The following is a 17,610-nucleotide window of genomic DNA, read 5'->3' as shown; positions in this document are numbered from 1 at the left end:
AAAGCTTTATCATGTTGCTTTATATTTTATTCAAATTTTAGTAAAAATTATTTTTAAATGCCCTTCACAAAAGACCATTAAATGATGTTCACCTGAATACTACTGCTGATTAAAGGAGGATCCACATTTGAAATTTGAGGGATAGTTGCAACTGTAGATTTTTTGGTTGACACTTTTTCTTTTGGCTTTAAGACTGAAAACATAAAACGCAGATTTTACATTATAGAAGGAGAAGCATAAAAAATGGCTTATTTAAACTAATAAGTGTACACAGAGAGATTTCAACTTCTGAAACTTTAAATATCATCTACAATATATTAAATAAGTATCAACAGTATGAGAACAATCTGAATTTTCCTAATCAATACCTGATTGAATTTGTTTACTCACCTTGAAGCAACCAGAATTCTGTACTGTGATCAGTAAGAAGCATTGACTTAACAGATTCCCTCACAAATACAAAATTTTTTCTGCTTTTAATGCTGACTGCTTAAAAGTTTACTACAACAAACACTGGTCACTGTCAATAACTGCTTTTGAGGTTTAACATATGATTATAAGTCTTGTGTTATTGTGCAGAAGTTCTGGTTTGCTCCTTCCAGTCCCACATGTTATCGCTAGTAGAGGGGAAATCAGCGGTTATTGCGGTGTCCTAGCTTAACCCACCAAGCCCAGCAAATACTTCTACACTGCAATAACATTTATGGATTTAGTGGTTGGTTGGTTGTGTTTTCCATGGTGCCAGCAACTAAGGCTATTTTATGGCAAGAGAAAGAGTCACCCTTCATTTAAAAGTAAAACAAGACTTCCAGGTGATACAGTAACATACCACTAATAATATAAACTAACAAAAAGGAAAAAGATCAATAAAAAAGCTAAGTAATATGTTAAAATAAGTGTTTTGTGGCCTCCTAAAAAGCTACCATTAAAACAGAGACTGTAATTAAAAATTAAACCTTGAATCTGTAAAATGAAAAAAATAGCTGCCAGTGGAGTGGACAAGAAAAACAATAAGCCAGCTATTAAAAAATACTGACAAACACTCTAGATGCAGGGAGAAGTAATTAGCACATGTCAAAATGTAAAAGTCTCTGACATCAGGGACAATGGTTGGGGTTTGGCTTGTAAAAGCTGGGAATGCATGGCATAAGTGTGTCCCTTCGTAAGTCTGTCTCCTACACCTACAAAGAATGGCCAGGAGGTGGACAGTCACAAAGGAAAGGGTAAAATGGTATATAACTTTTTCTAGCCCAGAGTGTCTGGTGGTGTTGCCACAGGCACAAAACATAGGCCATGAGGATACCATCAGCAATTGCCATTGACCAGAAGAGTGGCAAGCAGTATTGGTGGTCTGATCCATGAACATTGTCTTCATTTGGACTTCTCTGGCCATGCTGGCATCCCAGGCAATATCTTTGTCAAATCAACAGGAAAGAAGTGCTTGGATAGCTGACAGCAAGTGTAAAACAATTAAAATCTGACCCAAAGATTGGGAAACGTGCCGCAAGGCTAGCAAGATGGCAGGAAGTTCCACAGACATGGAGCATCAATCCACAAGATGGGTTGAAGATGCTTGTTGTGGCTATCAGGATTGGTTGATTGGTTGAGTTTTACATCGTGCCAGCAACTAACACTATATCACAGTGAAAAAAGGTAGCACTATGTTAAAAGGGTAGAAAACAAGACAAGGTGATACAATGATGCCACCACTAACAATAAGAAAAAAAACCAAACACCTAGTTTGTACATGTGACTGTGGCCCTTGGATGTAATTCATGGTTGGTACACAAGATCCCCCATGCATATCCAAGTCACTGGTTTCATAATCTATGAATAAAGGTTGTGTTGAGTTAAAATAAAAAGGTTGTGCTGAGTCAAATGTATTAGTAGTAGTAGTAACTTGAGACTAGAGTTGCCCACAGGTCTGTTAGTATCTTGCTCATTAACACAGATTTTAAATGGCATTACTATACATCAAAACTTCAAAATAATTCCACAAACTTTGGAATCACATGCAGCTGATATTTGAAGGCATTAGTACTTGATAAACCTTTTAATTCGGAATTCCAGGTTATTTAATTGATGGGAAACTATTAATAAAAACATACCTTTTTAAATTTTGTTTGCTCCATATGACGTAAATCTTCCCCTTCTACACCTTGAAGTATACTGTATGACAGTGAAAAAAAATGATCCCATCCCAAGTTAACAGTTTCATTAAATAGTTTAAATTAGTGCACTTCACTTTGTCTTCTCTTTAGGGAGTGTAATTTTCAATACTTCAATCTCTCACTATATGACATGTTTACATTCCGTTTGAATCCAGTGGTTTATATTGTCTGTTATTCTGTATGCTCGTATCTTGTATCTTATGTAAACATAAGTGTGGGTTGTGTCATAGGCCCCAATGAAGTCAAAATACATTATCTCCACTGAATGGCCTTCATCTAATAATGTTGTTACATCCTCTATCACTTCCACAAGCTGACTCACACATGACCTTCCTAAAAAAAAAAAAAATTAAAAATTGGTAACCTATAATTTGTTGTCAGTTAAATGGAGTAAGTTGCAACTCTGACGAAAATTTCCAGAATTTTGCATGCAACACAAGTCAGGCTTACAGATCTACAATTACTAGGCTCTGATTTATTTCCCTTTTTTAAATATACCAATGATATTTGCTCTTTCAATCTGCCCAACCATGAGGAACAAAGCCTGTGAGGATAGATTTTATTAAAGAGTGAACATGATTGTTCTGCCAGTTTACTAGCCAATTCTTTAAATACAAATGGGGGTATGCCATCAGGACCCTGAACCTTGGAGGTAAACAGGGTTCCTAGGTGTCTCTCAACTGCCCAAGGTTCATTTCAGAAGCCTTCCGAGAGTCCTCCAACAAATCTGGAATGTCAGATGAATCCTCAATCAGATTGTACTGATGTTTTTAATAGCTAGTGTTGGCTTGTAATTTGATGGGTCAAGCCATTGAAATAAACTAGCTTATTAATTTTAAAGAAGCCATTGAGATGCTGGAAGAGAGTATGGAAGGTGCCACATTATTTTGCACACAAAACAGTTGCAGCCGCATCACCGAGAGAAAAGTGAATCTCTGGTTTGTAGACAAACATTCCTAACTCGGGTATACTGATCTGATCATTAATGTTATAAGACTTATTCCAATTGTATTGATGTTAACATCAAATTGTTAGTACATTGTATGGCAGTGCATATAAAGGGGATGATGGGAAAGTAATTAAAGATGACGATGGTATTGGGTGGTTAGGGTGTGAATGTAATCTGGTCAATTGTGTTATTCAACTGAACAGAAACCAAAAAATACTGTAGTATTCATCTTTGTTAGTGGTATTTGACTTAATTACCTGATCCAGAACTGCTTTATTTGCTTTAGGAGTAAGAGAATGAAATGGCCATGACATGGGTAAGATTCTTGTGTAATTCATGAAAGACACTGAGTTTGGTGTGGTGATAGCTGATAATATCTGTGAGGGTGTTTAAGATGAAAACTGGAGTATTTGAGTATATTTTGGCCTATTCTTTGCGGTTATTGTTTCAGATCTGTCAACAATCCTGGTGAAGTTCACATTAATAACTATTAAATTTATAATTTGTAGAGAATTTAGTGAAACTGGAAATAATACTGTTGTCCAGGTGGGCAAGCCACTGCCTACACTTCGACATTTGTTTTTCTTTCTTTCGAAAGGTATAAGTATAGAAGGAAAGAAGAATAGATTTTTGTTTCAGATCTATGTTTGAGAAAACTGTTTACCTGCCCCTCACACCAGACACATTACATTATCCCAGTATGGGGCAACAGTTGATTTTGAGTGAAACTTATCCTTATGTTTTGTTCCATATTAAGTTTATAAATTAAAAACTTTTAAAAGCATGTTTGTGAGCTACCTCATCCTTGATTGCAAGTATTCCCTGGCTTTACTTCAATCACCACTGAAGAAGCAGCATTTGTTGAATGGATCAACAAACCAAGCAGTTATTGTTTGCACAGATATATATAAATAAAACAAAGATTTTAAGTGTGAAATATTACTAAAGGAATAAAAAATGGTATAAGCCCAAACAGTGTAAGATCACTGAAGTTTTGACATGCTTCACCAATTGGTCCCTCTTATATAAAATCTGTATGTGTGGGTATCTTGGCTTGGCTTACTTTGTATATCTTATTTTGTTCAAAATTTGTTATTTTATTGTGCTTCTTAGGATGGTGATTGCTTGTTACATGTTTTAGATAGTGCTAATCCTGTTGAAAAATCAGGAAGGACAGCAAAGTTATATATAAAGACCTCTTTATCAAAAACACACCGTGTAAAGGATTTTCTGATTTTCTGGTTTACTGAGGTGAAGTTTTACAGAAAATATCATATTTTGAATAATTAATGTGTGCAGTAGTTTATGATTTGACATAACCAAGGATTAGCCTTTAAGAAACTAAGCATGTAGCAACTGTCCTGAAGTCAATCTTAACTAATAATTTTAGTGACAAATCTGAAAAACATTTCCAATGTATATTTTTAACATGAATGATAACAAATTGCACATGAGAACTTTCATTTCTCAAGTTCAAGCACGTTGTATTCTGTATACCTGCTGTGTGCTTTTTCACCGCTAATTACTAGCAGACAAGCAGTAATAATGTAGACTTTACAGCACCAATAAAAATTAAATTCAACAAAGAGTCTCTGGAAAAGCCAAAGCATATGCATATGGAAGACTGTGTTTTGCTAATTAAGTTCTGCATTCAATACAGTACAATCACACTTTTTAACATTGAGAATGATTTTTTGATTTTAAGCAAAATTGGAATCAAGTTGAGTGAGCAAAATTTCTTGGAATAGTTTATGATCTCCCTGACCTGGGACTTGGTGTTCAATAACTTTATCACTGTTGTGAATGTGGACCTTCTTAAAAAGTTACTTGAATAAATGATCCAGAAGAATGAACCTGTCAACCTATGTGCTCAGATCAGAACCAGATAGAAAAGAGTTCATGAACTCTGTCATTAAGCTGGATGAAACAGCTGAAGTACAAATTGTACATACAGTTAATTAAAGGGCGAGGGGCACAACATCAAATGAAGTCCTTGGCAGTCACCTGATGTGTTGAACCTGTTGCATAATATGAGTGCTCAGTGCTGAGTGACTGATGGAGCAAACTGTAGAGGTTGCAGTAAAGTGCTTGCATCCTTGCTTTCTCAAACTGAAAACTCCCAAGCTATAAGGTGTCTCATCCTGGCAAGAAGTTTTTCCCACAGGAAGAATTTCTGGCTCACCATTGCAAGAAGGCTCTGAATAAAAATCAGGGAAATTGAGAGCAGTCATCACTGGAAGTGTGTAGATGATGACTGCCACCTGATCAACACTGTCCTAAAAGCATTGGCATAGAAGTTTTAGAGAGTAGGTAACCGATATTAAAGCCAGTGAGACTGTAGTATCTAAGCTGGTCAAATATTTTAAGACAATGCGCAAGGAGACAATGTTATAGAGAAGATCAAGATACATTCATGAGGAAATAACCAGTTGCCACAGGGTTTGAAAACTGTGAAATAGAATTTGGAGAAGAATAGCGGTGGATCACAGGTAGTACATGGTGCTTGTACACAAAAATCTTCCTTACTGACCTCAGGTGTAGTGTTGGTGGAGTTAGGTATCAGTCTGTTTGTGAAAGCCTTGGTTGGACCAGCATGTAAAATGCCTGTGAAAGTGTTGAGTGTAGAAAAAGTAAAACTGCTAGACAGGGAATCACAAGCGACGGGGATCTTGGAGTGTTTCATTGTAACCATTTAGAATATATACCATTAAAAAAGGTGGAAGTGGGTGGCTAAAGCATTCCATATCTTGAAGTAATTATAGAGTTTCTTGTTCTTTGCCTTAATTACTGCTCACAAAAGTTGTTGATAACGACAATGACCCTTTTTACCTCAGAAACACCAGTTCACTACTAATTTGGTTTAATGTGGCACAAGTCTGGTTAACATCTGATTCCCAAACATTGGTGAAAGACTGCTAACCTGGGACTGGGAGTACTTGTTCTTGATGACACTAGGTGATCATGATATGAAGTGTATTGTGCCTCAAAGGGAAAGTGGAAAAAGTTAGCCATGAAGACTGTTTACTCAGCATTCACAGGACACAACAGCAAGATAATTATTGTATCAAGCTGGAAAGGTGATGTTACACATCAGACTAACAGCAACTGATTGTTGCTAAGCATCTACTCTTTCGGGAAATAAACTCCCGTGACAACAAGTAAGCAACAAGGGTTTATACACATCAAGCAGATGCCTTAAGACATTTCATGAATATCACTACTTATTTGTTGTTGCAAAAATGGGAAAATATGGTAGCTGATGCTTATTAAACACACCACTCAGCAGCTAGTATCCTCATCTTAATGACAAGAGTTGCTGGTAAGAATTCGACTGTAGTTTCATTGTGTACATATTGTTTACACAGTTTCAAATAATTTGATAAAATGAGACCCACCATCAGTTGCACCCTTGACCTCTGGTAAGCTCAGGGCTCTGTCTTCTTTGACACGGTCTGGTGAGCGGAATTTAACTTTTTCCATGGTTACTGGCTTCTCAAAGACAGAAGTTTTCTCCCCCTGAATGCCCTGTTGTGGGACAATGGTGGGCTGATGATTCTGACTGACTTTCTTTGGGAAAGTGCTGACCTTCTTCATCCCTTTGTCTGCAGCCAGTCTGTCAAAAGTGTCGTATCTTGTACTCGCATGAGCACAGAGCAACAAAAATAATAAATTCTATCCTGCCACATCTGCAACCATTTAATAATTATATAATGTTACATAAATAGCAAAAGATTTTTGTATCCTGCCTGATTTAATTGTTTGACAAAATGAGACTGGAATCCAAAGACTAGCACAGCACAGAAAGGAAGTTGTGGGAAGAGGGGAGAAGCTGGAGAGAAAAGGGACATCTATGTAAAACCAATTATTATACTAACAGGTAGCAGATTCATAAATAATGTTCTTTAAGTTATTCAGCATCCAATTTCTGTATTAAGAAAGAATAAATAATTTTGCAGAGATAGCTCATTTTACAATGTTTTATTTTTAAAAATTCCAGCACTGTTAAAGAACTGCAAAAACAGAAAATCTTAGAGGCTTGTGAGAAGTATTAAAATTTGGTTCACTAAGATTCTGAAACACAGTACTTCATAAATGACTTTAAAAATTGACTGTGGCTCAATAATAAGATATGGCAAGTTGTTCCTATAATAAGATGGACTAGAAGTAAAAATATTCTTGGGCGTGAGGTAGTGTACTAAGAGAAAAACAAATATAAATATACCTATATATCATGTCTGACCACATTTCAATTTCTGAGAAAAAGTTAAAATAGCTTGAATTATAATCTTTAAAAATTTTAATTAAGTACCATGGATTAAAAAAATACATGACGTTCTGGTTCAAAGATCCTGGTTTTTAGCATATTTGAAACAGAATGTAAGTCTAGTAGGAGATGTGCCTGTAAAAGCAATACATCTTGCAATAGTAAAATACTAAACAGATTGTAAATGGGAAACAAGATCTTCATATCCTTTTTCACATTACAAAAGTTAATCCCTTTTCAACTATATATGACTTAGAAACAAAATAAAAGAAGAAATGATCAGTGTTAGTTTTTGTAAAAAAAAGCTATTAACTTCATTAATTGAAACAAGAGAGATATAAATATCCAGTAGAGGTTTTTGTGAATTCTGTGATGTTCTTACAAAAAATATTTTGTTATATTTTTCCTCTTTTGTAAATTAATTTTCTGAGTAATTCAACATGGCTAATGCATACTTATTAAAGAATAGTACTTGAAGGTTTACATGACTGAAGGCACTATAGTGTCTGCTTCTGACAATGAGCTTGATAACTACAAAGCAGCTACAGCATTCTGGCTGATCAGCTACAGGAATGACTATGAAAAAAAAAGCAATATTCAAAGCAAATTTCTAACAGAAAATACTGCTTATTCTTGAGCACTACAAACAGTACTGGTTGTTAAGACTTACACTCCAAAAGCTTGCACACAGAACTATAAACAAACAAAACAACACAAAACATTTTATAAGCATGCAGTGCAAACATTCTGAACAAAATTATTTCATATGGCACCAGCAAACTTTTCTGGTAAGCTTTAGAATATAATAATTCAATAATACTTTTTTTGAAAGGCTAATACACAAAAAAATCTTGACAAATATCTAAAAGGCCTTTTATAATACAAATTGGATCAGGCCTTCAGCTCAGTGACTATAAAAGAATAAATAAATACATCATACATGCACTCATATGTGCATGTAAAAAATATAAACATACACAAAATCTCTCATGCATGAAAAGTATATAACAAAAACACATGCATATGCACAAACAGACATGAGCAGATGCATGCACACACACACATTCATGCATCCATATGCACATGCACACACACATCCTCCTTACTAGTGTTGTTATTAGACAAGATTTCTTTAGTCTAACATCAAGTTAAAGTTTGAAAAAAGAAAGTGAATTATGTTTCAGAGAACACTGCAGCCACTCTTGTAGAAGGCAAACCAAACAGGCAGTCCAACTAGTCTCCTCATTTTAAGCAGCACAAGGGTAACTTTATAATGGGAAAATCAGTACCTATAACTTCTTACCTCAACTGCTGATGTGAACCATAAGTGGGCACAGAGGTGGACATGCTGTGTGGGAAGGAACTTGCTGCCAAATGGGAGGAGGTGCCATTGCCTGAACTGTAAATAGGGACATAAAAAAACTGATTTTAAAAGTGAAAGAACTAGTGACATAAACATATCTTGATGAAAAATTTGTATGATTGCTTGGCATTCTGCATAACCAAAGCAGCACCATTTTAAATAATCAGTTCATTACAGAGAGAAAAAACAAACTCACCCATTAAAAGCAGAACCCTCTCAAGCAGACAACTGTTTTAACATGTGGATATATATACATATATGTTTTTATGTATTATGCCCGTTTTAATGCATTTGAACTCTTTGGAGTTTAGGGCTACTTGCTCCAATTAAATATTTTATATAGAACAGCAAAACATTTGGACCTAGTTGTAAATATAAAGAAATCTAATGTGATTATTTCCAGGAATGGGGGTCACGTTGCTGTAGGAAAGGTATTTTGATGGTGCAAAGCTAGAAATAGTTAGTAGTCATAAATATCTCGGAATAATTCTGTCAACAAGCTATGTATGTGTTTTCTCATGCCTTAAATTACTTAGCGGCCAATTGTGTGTGAGAGAATTTGGGGCAGAAATATTTTATAGCTACTGTAATGCACAGAATATATGAAGAAGAAAGTGATTTTTAGAATGCCTTTCCCTCCATCAATGTGTGCTCAACAAAATAATGCGCACGGTTGTTCACATTTTAGCGCACACATGATTGTCATGGAGGTTGCCTGAACACAATAGCAGTGAGAAAGACAAATAAAGCAGAAGGTACGTTTGTAGACAATACATCAGAGGAAAAAGTCCACACTTGCTGACTCATGTAGATTCAGAACCTAAAGCAGCAGGGGTTGGAGGGTAAGAAATCTTGCAAGGAAAATGGACCGTAAAATATTGAACAACCGTAGTGAAGAATTTATCCAGCAAACAAAAACTGGATTCAAGATAACATGGAACTGGAGACTGTAGGATGATGAAGAAGGCAACAAATTAAAGGGGCACAGACTTGGGAAAACAGTCCAGAACAGTTGCAGGTGACACAACTAAAAGCACAGACCAACAGTTTTCAGCAGACACAGAAGATGAAAATTCCAAGAATGCTACAAGAAAGAACTAAAAAAGAAAAGAACAGGGTAAGGAATCACCCTCTCCTGCTGGTAAGGTGCAAAAAAATGTGTATATGATTAGCTGAGTTTGTCTGCATTCGGTATTCAGCAACAGCATTCAGCCACAGCATAACAATGTTCCTTATATGTGTTTTCCACAGCTGACTTTTTTGTGAGCCTCCTTGGTCAAATATGAATGCTATAACATAAAACTAAGGTGATTGGCTGCATGCCAGACTGACGTCAGTGCCTATACTTCAGCTGTGGTGCCTTATAAACAGGTAAGCCACTGTGCTTTTATTAAATTTCTCAAAAACTTTATTTTTCTTGCAGTTTGGAGTGTTAATTAGTGCTACAAATGGACTATTCAAAGTGCAATATGCCACTCTAAAACAATGAAATCCTGAAGTGGATACAGTAATTTTATATTGATCCCTAAGTGATCGATATGTTATAGAATTTTGTGTTAATCACTGATAACTTTTCTATTGAAAGGAGAAAAATGGTGCCAAGTAAGCGCATAGCCTTGAAGCTATCAAAAATGGTCATTAGTAAAGTACACACTTTTCTACACTTTTTCTGACTAGTTTGCCTTACCTTGACCCTTGTGCAACGTTTAGGGTGTGGATTGGCATTGGCTGGTGTATTAGTGGAATGCTTGAGTTGCCCAGCAGCAGTGAGGGCACTGACTGTTGCTGGTTCTTTTTCTCATCCTTTTCTCTATCCTTCTCCTTTTCATTGTTTTCCTGGTCTGAGCTGCCTCCTGTCACAAGCACTGTGCTATTGATGGAGGCAGGTGGCAGCGAGAGGACACTGGTGTTATTTGGAGAAGGTGTGGGGTTCTTGATGAGTGCTGGCTTTTCATTGTTGTCACAGACTGGGGTGGATGATGAGGCTGCTCCTGGAGTGCTTATTACCACACTTTTCTTCTTTTTCACTTTTTCATCTGTTTCCTGTAGAAAAATGTTATTTCAGCTGTTTTTAAATAGGTTTGTAAAAAAATGATCAATCAAAAAGACAGAAAATGACCAAGACTAAAACTGCAAAGATATGTTTGTCAAATAGTTTTGTAAAACATGTAGCCTGTTGGCAAAGTGTCTAGGTGCTTGCCACTTCTTGATGGCAGTCATCACTGCTGGCTAGCATCACTGTCTCTGCAGCACACAAAAAGAGATCAGTCTACATTAAGTCTGTCCTGCCAGCATAATTAACCTCTCTATAACAAGTCCTGTGCAGTGCCTCCATGCGGTGATAGTTGGAAACTGGGTATATTATCACTATCATCGGTTCCTTAGGATAGACATTCTACGTATATTCCCACCAGCTCTTGCCACCTTTCTGCTGTTCTTTGGAATTTGCTATTCACTCTTGGATGTTGTCTGACCATTTCTGCCTATTTTATTCTTCTGTACTGTTGCCTGAAGCACTCTCTGCACATCCTACATAAATCTAGGTTTCAGAAATCTAGGTTTCCAGCAGGATACAATGATATGTAACTAGCATGAGAAATAGTTAAGGTGGTGGAAGGTAGCTTCTTAAGTGAATGCAGTGAACCCAGGGTTTTTACAGCATAACACTGACCATTATTATATCAGCCAGCAATAATCAAAAGTTGCATGCTGACTTTAGTTGATAGCTAGAGCTAGAGCCAGTGACAAGTTACATTCAATTACTGTTAGTGCACTTTCACCAAACAATCCAGTGATATCTCCCTCTACCTTTTTTGAGTCTTTTGGTGCCAAAGAATCTTTGATTTCAGGTTTTTTCTTCTTTGTTGCTGGCGTCTGTAATGTTTTGCTTGTACTTTCTATGTTAGTGGAAGAATCAAGAAAGGAAGACGTGCTGCTAGCTGCTCCTCGGTAGTTCTCCAAAGAGTCTTTCTGAAGCTTCTGCCTGAGCTCAGTCTGATAGCGGGCACTGAATCCATCTCTGGTGAACAATGAATGCTTCAAAAATTCTGAACTGGTGGGACGGTTGTCAGGATCTAACCGCAGACTTTGCTGAATATAGGCATAAAAATTAGACAACTTTTGTTAGCTCATGTGATTGCTAAACCTACATTCAGGTGAGAGACCAGAGAACAAGGTAAATGATGGGCTTGAAGTTATAATTTTGTTGGTTATAACTTAAGCATAGCAAAGAGAAGACAATAAAATTTAATACACCAAAGCAACCAGGAAAATGCCTTAAAGAGAATTAAAAAAATATAGCAAAGGCACAACCATTATTATAAGACCTAACAATTTAAACACTCTTAAAGGAGTTGGTAATTATCACACTGTTTGTCCCATGTACAAATACATAGGTAAAATAAAAGATAAATACAGCAAGTGGTCTTGTGAGGCCCTATGCTCCACTGGGGGAGAATAGGAACAAGAAGAAAGAATAGCAAGTAGTCTTATTCTATAAAGAATTCAGTGATGGATAACAGCTAGGGTAAAGGTAGCAAGACAAAAAAATGACATACTTTCAAAAAGTCAAGTGCCTCACTGGAGATCTTCGTAAATTTCTTTTCTAAAGGCTGGACCTCCCGTACTTCTGGTATCCTCATACCCACAAATAAAGGATTGCGCAAGAAAATTTCTCTGTGGCGTGCCGTCAAATTACCTATTTAACATATTTCAGACTTGAAACCATACTTGAACATACCTGATCCAACACTAAGAAAATTTCAGACAAGAATAAAGTCACCATTTATTAGAAGAGAGCATACTTTTGCCCCTTCACCTCAATATCTATTTTATGATACCAGTGATACAAGATACAATGGAAACCAGTGTAAAATGGCAGAATAACAGTTACAACCAAATTATTGACTTTCAAATCTACCCACCATCTCCCACTTTTATCTCCCTTGATTAGTCTGTCCTGCTGATATTCCTTTGTTATTTTTTGTCCTTACTGTCTATTATCTTTCACTGTCTTTGGTTCTTCATCCTCATTATTGACAGTCTTCATGTCGCCTACAGTGTTACTGATTAACTTAGCTTTTGTATCACATGTTCAGTGCATGCTTCTACATGAGCGCAATTCTGTGCTATATAAATTGCACTTTTATAATTATTATTAATATATGATACTGAAACTTGCCAAAGCACTTGATAATATGATAAAGCTGATCAATATCTGAGTCGCCTGGAAAGAGTGGTTCTCCTGTCAACATTTCTGCAAAAAGACACCCCACAGCCCAAATGTCCACTGCCCTGACAAAAAAAAAAAAAAAAAAAATCAATCAATCAGTAAAAAGCAGTAAGATAGCAGCTCATCAGCTAGCAAGAAAAGCAGTTGTTTTCGCCTTAGCTTTCCTACCTAGATGTCATTCAGGAGAATTAGTATATCTATATTGTGCATTCCTTACCAGGGCTTCTGCTAAGGCTAAATTCTTTGGGGTCTCAGGGACCCCTTCTTCAGATTTTTAAGGGGTCCCTGTTCTTCACCCAAATTTGAAGGGGACCCCATTGACGAAAATTGAAGGGGTCCTCCGAACTTTTAATGCGTACTGTACGCAATTTTTTGCGTAAGCAGAAGCCCTGCCTTACCTTACAGTAAACTCTATTTGTGTATGATACTTGGTACTTTGGTGGCTGAGAACTTTTGAGTTGTGAACTTTGCAAATGGAATTAGAGTCTGTTTTTATCTACATTTTCATTACTAGTTTAAAAGTATTTATCTCATCGTTTTTGTCAATATAGAGAAAAGTTCTGTAATTTGCAAAAGGAAACAGAGAATGGAAGTTAGAAACCATTTTAAAGCTTCTGGCTTCTTCTGAGGATAACGCATAGCATCATAGTATACATATTACAGTGTAAAAGTTTTCAAAGTGAAAATGAGAGAATCATATATAAAAGCAAGTTTTAGCTTACTTGCCATATTTGGTATCTCCGACCAGCAGTTCTGGAGCTCGATACCAACGAGTGGCTACATAATCTGTATAGGTCTCACCAGGCTGGGCCAAAGTACGTGCAAAACCAAAATCACAAATTTTCACAATTCCTGATTTGCTGACAAGAATGTTCTCTGGCTTGATGTCTCTGTGAATTATCTGCAAATACATTATACTATAGTATTCATCTAGATTGCATTGTGATGCGAGAAAATTATTTTTTATGTACCACCTATCAGGCAAGAAGAAATCATAAAATATTAATGTTTGGTTCACGTGATTTATCCAACAGTTTATTGTTTTCTAAATGGGGAACTTCGGCCACTGGGATTTTTTGTGCTTGGAATAGTCACCTTTAAATGTTACCCATTCATACCAGCTGCCAAATGGCTAACTAAAAATGTAAAATATTAGGCACTCAGGACTTACATTGTGCAAGTGACAAAATTCTGTTCCTTTTAACACTTGCCACAAAATTTTACGACAAGTATTTTCATCCAGTCCATTTGGGCATTTTTCAAGTTCATCTAAAACAGTGTGATCCACAAATTCAAACACAAGGTACAGTCTCTTCTTGCGCCGAAATACTTCTATCAAGTTGACAAGGTTGTCATGTCGAAGTTGCTGAAATATAAGAAAATATTTGTATGTCTTCCCCATATGATAACTATTTCTTGAAAATTGTCTTGTAAATGTAAATTAACATTTTGGAAGCATAAATAAATTCTGGGAGCTGTTCCCACAAGAAAATATTTTGATATCCTATAATAATAATATATGTGTGTAGAGCCTCTGCCCACCCAACGGATAGCATCATGGTCCTCTCTATGTACTAATCTTCTGTCGTGGGCTTCTGCCCGTGATGAACAAATGTTTCTTTTTGTTCAGCAGTGCTTTTAGGCCCTTGGTCACCCAAGGTTTGTTGTTAGGATAAACATACACTGCCTTGATGGACTGGTGCAATCAACACTATTTTACTCCTCACTTTTACTCCTAACTGTTTGTTAAATGTCTGTATGGGTATGTGAGCAAAGACAAATTTCTGTCCTCCTGGGCAGACAATAAAGTCTGTTTTGATTTTGATTTTGATTTTGATTATATATACAGGTAGTCCTCGACTTACGACGGGGATCCGTTCTTAACACGGCGTCGTAAACCGAATTTCGACGTAAGTCGGATCATACGTTCATACAGTACTGTACCATAATAGCAATACAGTACTGCAAACACTTAGCCTATCCAAACACCTATCCTAACACAGTACCCTACATAATTATCAATCAACATAAGTACAGTAAAATATTGTGCAGTACAGTACGCTTTGTTATCACTGTCACTCTCATAGGAGCAGATGCTTTCAGATGTTCAAGGATGCTATCTTTATCCTTGATAATCGTAGCAACAGTCGAACGACTAAGTCCTAATGACCTGCCAATTTCTGTTGCTGTTTCCCCTTCTTAGACTGCCTTATTTTATCCACTTTCACCTTCATGGTGATGGCCTTCCTTTTCTTTGATGCACTGACCTCGTAAGTCGGAATGAGCGTCGTAACCACGAAACGATGTAACTCGAGACCGTCGTAACCCGAGGACTACCTGTATACGTAGTATATTTTCCCACAAAAGTTTGTAGGCAAACTCAATGTGCATCCTTACAAGAGACAATATGTAGCAGGTACTGATGCCATACAATCAGGCAAGCGCACGCACACGTTTGTAAAGTCAACATTGTCAGGAACATAGAGATACCAATATACAGTAATATTAATATTATTTGAAGTATAAATAAGCGCCCTTTATGTTGATGTGTATTCTTCATAAATATGCTAGAAGTGCATGGGATTTACAGCATCAAGTGAAAATAAATGTAAGGAAAATGCAAGTGATTACCATTAACATAAATATTATTGTTTGAAGATAATATCTAAGTTAAATCAAACTTTCAGCTTCAGTCTATTCTAAATGTTCTGTCTTTTATTAGAGCCCAGTAAAATTTTGCTCTTATTGACACTGTTTTCATGTTACTTTACTCCATCCAAAAGTTTGATCATAGCTTTTGCTTTATGTTTTACATAAAGTCTTCTATGTTTGAGAATTTACTAATGGAAATATGCTCTTTCAAATATCTGTACATAAGGAATAACATGCTTTAAGACTAGATAAATGTGATGACATAATTCATGTCATAAAATTACTGCTATTGACTGTTCAATACTGGTGTGATTGCAGTTTTCATTGTAAACAGAAAAACAATGCAAGCACGCAAAGCTCACCTTCAGCATTTTAACCTCACGCATGGCTATTTTTTTTACCAATTTGTCATCCTCATTCTCCAGAAATTTTTTAATGGCCACAAGCTGACCAGTGTCTTTATGCCTGCATTTGAGGACCATGCCATAGCTCCCTTCACCTACAAGGCCAAGGTTCTCATATTTCTCCATCCCGTTCTTCTGTTTCTTCTGCATCCAGTTTTCCACAGAGCACCCTCTTTTAAATGCTGCTGGCTTTAAGCTACTTGATCATTTTCTACAATGGCTGGTCACATGTCGTCAATAAATGAAATGAAGTACAAGCCAGATAAGTTTACACACTTGCACAATGATTTACATAAATTTGCGCTAAATAACACCAATTAAACCCCCCCAAAGAAGATCGAAACAATCATTAATGAATAGCCACTGGATGCATACACATGGAGCACAATACAGGAACAATATGATCCAAGGCCTTCTTACGTAGCGTTTTCAATGTTATTCTTTTGATTATAATATTTGAAATAGATATAAAACGGATAATTCATTGCAATAATGTAATTACATTGTAATTTAAAGGCTTTGTTTAAACAGTTTCTCGAAGTTATTGCGCAAGCTGTTTTGAACCAAAAGCTGACACTGTGAAAGATGATCGACAGGCCATCGAGATCCGCCGATAAAGACAATATAAATTGTTAAATGAAAAAGAGAACAACTCTTATTTAAAACTTATTAAATATTACCTTTTGATTGCTTTATGTCTTTTATTGGGGATAATTTAAACTGTTACTTATTTGAATAATTGTGAAATTAATGCCAAAACGATGGGAACTCACGAACATCTCTCCCAACCTGTATCCAGTGACAACACCTCGTAGACATGCGCATCGAGCACATCCGCTGTCCAAACTTCCGGTTAGGAGACGAAGCGTGTTACTTCGAAAACACCTTAGAATTTCTTGTCAGATTTAGTATAGTTTTGGCATGTTCTGTTGATTATTATTGATTTGAAAGTCAGTTTCAATTCCACGCATTTTTGGGGGTATTGGTACTTGCCCTGTTAGGCGGTGCAGGTTGCACATGGGGTCAGCAAGCGGTCGCCGTAATAAAGATACATGTATCAACAATCTACGACTACGCGTTATCTTCACTGAGTATGAGCGAGCGTGTGGAGTCTGGGAGGTTACCCGGTTATATAAACATTCACATTAGCAGCAGATGAACAGACATCGAGCGAAACATATGATATCAAGTGGAATAAACAATATCATATGTACACGGACTGATTTTACTATTTCACAAAAACGCTGCTCACCTCATTTGCAGACCATCTAGATATGAACACACATATATATATATCACCTATCATACACCCTCTTCACTGGCTGCCAGTCGTAGACCGTATTAGCCTTCAAACTTTCCACTTTGACTTTGCCATTTCTGGCACTGCATGGTCCTCGAGGATCAGTACCTCTCCGAACTCTCATCTATACACCATTTAAGCACGACTTCTTCCCTCATCTTCTGACACCAAGTAAGCTTGTGCGAGTCCCACTAAGATAAAGACATATGGACAGAGGTCTTTCTCCTACCATGCCCCATCAACTTGGAACGGATTACTAGTCGGCCTTTGGCACTC

At 36.6% G+C, this 17,610-nt stretch overlaps 1 protein-coding gene across 9 annotated transcripts in view; it reads right to left on the bottom strand.

Moving 5' to 3' along the window:
* The window catches only part of LOC112572959 (cyclin-dependent kinase-like 4), a 22,939-nt gene extending 5,329 nt beyond the window's left edge, over positions 1 to 17,610 (bottom strand). Inside the window, exons 1-12 of one of the 9 annotated variants that reach the window (XM_025252995.1) lie at positions 17,393 to 17,610; positions 15,993 to 16,254; positions 14,150 to 14,344; positions 13,701 to 13,879; positions 12,928 to 13,040; positions 12,305 to 12,444; positions 11,556 to 11,837; positions 10,435 to 10,790; positions 8,688 to 8,783; positions 6,516 to 6,733; positions 5,125 to 5,317; positions 93 to 193 (exon numbers count right to left, since the gene is read on the bottom strand). In XM_025252995.1, coding sequence (XP_025108780.1) covers positions 100 to 193; positions 5,125 to 5,317; positions 6,516 to 6,733; positions 8,688 to 8,783; positions 10,435 to 10,790; positions 11,556 to 11,837; positions 12,305 to 12,444; positions 12,928 to 13,040; positions 13,701 to 13,879; positions 14,150 to 14,344; positions 15,993 to 16,184 — 2,058 coding nt within the window. In that variant the 5' untranslated portion in view covers positions 16,185 to 16,254; positions 17,393 to 17,610 and the 3' untranslated portion in view covers positions 93 to 99. Of the gene's footprint in view, positions 1 to 92; positions 194 to 2,108; positions 2,170 to 2,215; positions 2,899 to 5,124; positions 5,318 to 6,515; positions 6,734 to 8,054; positions 8,078 to 8,687; positions 8,784 to 10,434; positions 10,791 to 11,555; positions 11,838 to 12,304; positions 12,445 to 12,927; positions 13,041 to 13,700; positions 13,880 to 14,149; positions 14,345 to 15,992; positions 16,895 to 17,392 lie in introns of those variants that run through there. The other 8 variants (XM_025253005.1, XM_025252980.1, XM_025252987.1 and 5 more) reach the window with 8 other exon arrangements.

Source organism: Pomacea canaliculata, linkage group LG1 (genome assembly GCF_003073045.1).
Source record: "Pomacea canaliculata isolate SZHN2017 linkage group LG1, ASM307304v1, whole genome shotgun sequence".
Taxonomy (NCBI): Eukaryota; Metazoa; Mollusca; class Gastropoda; order Architaenioglossa; family Ampullariidae; genus Pomacea; species Pomacea canaliculata.
The sequence above is the reverse complement of the archived record's forward strand: the minus strand, read 5'-3'. Positions and strand labels throughout refer to the sequence as shown.